Source organism: Carya illinoinensis, chromosome 15 (assembly GCF_018687715.1).
Source record: "Carya illinoinensis cultivar Pawnee chromosome 15, C.illinoinensisPawnee_v1, whole genome shotgun sequence".
In the NCBI taxonomy this organism is placed as follows: Eukaryota; Viridiplantae; Streptophyta; class Magnoliopsida; order Fagales; family Juglandaceae; genus Carya; species Carya illinoinensis.
The window spans coordinates 9814367-9817213 of record NC_056766.1 but is presented as its reverse complement, the minus strand read 5'-3'; the positions used below and the strand labels follow the sequence as shown (position 1 = coordinate 9817213).

Sequence of the window (2847 nt, the reverse complement as noted above, 5' to 3'; positions counted from 1 at the left end):
TTTTTGACAATAATATAGCGATGATAAAAACAATAATGACTACTAATATAGAATTTTGAGGGACGCATTGACATCTGGTGTCAGCTGCTTTTTGGTTTTATAATATATTTTTTGTATTCGTCTTTGAATTTAGACGAAGTGTCTTTTCTCTTTCATGCGTGTACGTACCAACCATTTATGGATTAATCAGAGAAAGCCCTAGAGTAAATTAATGTCAATGAACCGGCCTGCAACTTTCCCAGCCTTTTTTTCTTCCCTTTTAATAAAACTGAGAGGAAAATCCCTACCCTCTCTCTCTCTCTCTCTCTCTCTCCTTCTCTCCTTCTCTCGTGCGTTAATGAACTGAACACTTTAAAAGATCAAAATCAGAAAAAGCAACAGAAGGAGAAGCAGCAGAAGAGATCCGATAATCGAGAGCAATAAATTACACCTCTGTAAATGCAGAATGCCCAAAAGAAAAAGATGGCATTGGTGATCTCCTTGATCTTTCACTCTAACCAAAACCCACCTGCATTCATGGTTGGGGGGGACAAAGATAATACCGGCACTAAATTTATATACACGAACTCACTCACAAACACCCACACGCACGCACGCACATATCATCAAATATTAATATCCCCAGACTTTCAGACTCGAAAGCAAAAAAATTAAAAATAAAATAAATCAAACAAGGGAAAAGAAAGTGAATAAAGAGCCTAGATTCGAAGTAGCTAGCTAACTTGCTGAAGGAGGCATGAGATTTAAGCCTAAATCATCCTTTTCTAAGACTAAACGAGCCTTACTAGTTTCCATGTTCGTTGGGTTAGCACCATACTCAGGGTGCAATCTTTTCTTCGATTGAAGAGGCACCCCAAACAGTTTAGTCTTGCAGCTATTGCTGTTGGGTTCTTCAAGAATCGTCACAGAACTCTTTGAGGTAGTACTGCTTGGAGAGTTGATAGCATGGGTACTGTAAGGGGCTTGCTTAGGGTTAGTCGGATAGTACCCAAGAATCTGGTTCAAAGGCTTTTGCACCATTGGACTATTTGTAGTAATAGGAGTGGCAGTTGCTGCGGGTGGGTTGCAAAGATGTAAAGAGGAAGGGTAAGAATTGCTAGGAGCCACAGGCTTTACATGGTTTTGCACAAAATATATGATATCGTTGTAAAGCTTCCTCATGTGCGCGAGCTCAGACATTAGCATAGAGTTACTTCGTCTGAGTCTTTCATTGTCCTCCGAGAGCGCCGTCACCGTGCTATTGTAGTTAGCACCAACGAATGAGACTCCGGCGGTGCTTCCTCCTCTTGGGGAAGAGAGTGGGGGCGAGTCGCACCAATTGGCTTGCTCGTCCGAATCGGAGGAGGAGATGCTAACTCGGCCTTGAAAGGGGAAGAAACTAGGGACATTGACGCCGAGTGGAGAATGCGGGTGGTGTTGATGATGATGATGCTGGTTGAGGGCTATTTGAGGCTGAGCAGTTTTCCTTCTATGGATCTCGCATAACAAGTGCTTCTCCCCTTTCTTGAAGAACTCGTTCGCAAACTCCCATCTGTCCGGTACGATCTTTCGAAAACCCTAGTTTTTTAGAAACCAGAAAAAGAAAACAAGGAAAACCCATTTAGCGAAAACACAAGATATACGTCAAAGATGGATTTCTGTACTAAAAGTGCGTGGGATACTGAAGCTATATATAGATATAAACGCACATAGGTATTGAGCTGTCGGACGAAGCTTGAAAAATTGTTGTGCTTGAAGTAGTTGGGGAGGAGGTCGCGAGCGAACTCAGGCGGCCGCCAAACCACAAAGGTTATGTCATCTTCGCCCCAAGAAACTATGTGGTCTGTGTTGGGATCGTCTACAAGTTGGTAGGTTTTCGTGAGGAATGGAGCTGGGACTGATTTGTGGGAGTCTAAAGAGAGTAAGATTCCCTCACAATTATCTAACATAAGAGCCATCTAAAGCTCAAGAACAACCTCTTTTTCCTCACAAGCAGAGAGAGAGAGAGAGAGAGATGGAGGAGAAGAAAACAGTTGGGTTGAGTACTGAATGAGTAAGACTGAGAGCAGTGTCGTTGGATAAAAATGTTGGGGAAGGAGAAGGAGAAGGGGGTGTGGTAGTACTGTATAATGCGGTTGTTTTTTTCCTGTTTTTTTGTTTTTAAACTGTTGTTGTTTAACTTATTTTATCTGATATATATAAATATAACTTTGTTTCCTTCCTCGGTTTCGTAGGAAAGAATATGTGTCTGTCTGTCTAGGACTGTGAAATAAGGGCCTTTCAAGACAAACCCGTGACCCCCTTTCTCTCTCTTTCTCTCACTGATCTCTCGGGTCCTGACATTGATCCCGCGCACACCCACTTAAAATCAACCACATGAGGAGGATGGTGCGGTGCAGTGCAGTGCAGGGCAGCACACTGTTTATGGAAATTGACATTGCAACCCCTATCCTTCCCTGATCTTTTCCTTTATGCTTTTTTATCTTATGATACTAAATAGTCAAACGTTTCAATACTGCTGTTCCCACATTCATCGTAGTCTTTTCTTTTCTTTTCAAAATTCTGCATCTTTGGAAGCTAGAACAACAGCTTCTTTTAGCAGAAATCGATCTGTTTGTCTCGAGATCTTAGCATTAATTGTAATATTAATGGATAACTGTCAAGATATTTTCACCAATATATATGGCTCAAGAACATGCTCTTGCTGCACATAAAGAAACCTAGAAAAGGGTATTTCTGTCAAGGAAATGGTGTGTCTTTAACAGGTGAATACTTTGATCAGAAATCAAGTGAGAGAGAGAGAGAGATAGAGAGATGGTTTCACTTCGCGTCAAACGAGTGTCCTCTTTTCTAATTTGTGGCTTTACC

The 2847-nt window shown here is 41.6% G+C and overlaps 1 protein-coding gene across 1 annotated transcript; it reads right to left on the bottom strand.

The window, feature by feature from the left end:
- Positions 1–380: 380 nt before the first annotated feature.
- Positions 381–2215, bottom strand: LOC122295650 (heat stress transcription factor B-4-like). Its single transcript, XM_043104740.1, has 2 exons — positions 1689–2215; positions 381–1557 (listed from the first exon to the last, which is right to left on the bottom strand). Exons 1-2 carry the CDS (start codon positions 1935–1937, stop codon positions 718–720), a joined length of 1089 nt encoding a protein of 362 aa, XP_042960674.1. The 5' UTR covers positions 1938–2215; the 3' UTR covers positions 381–717.
- Between the last annotated feature and the right edge of the window lie 632 nt (positions 2216–2847).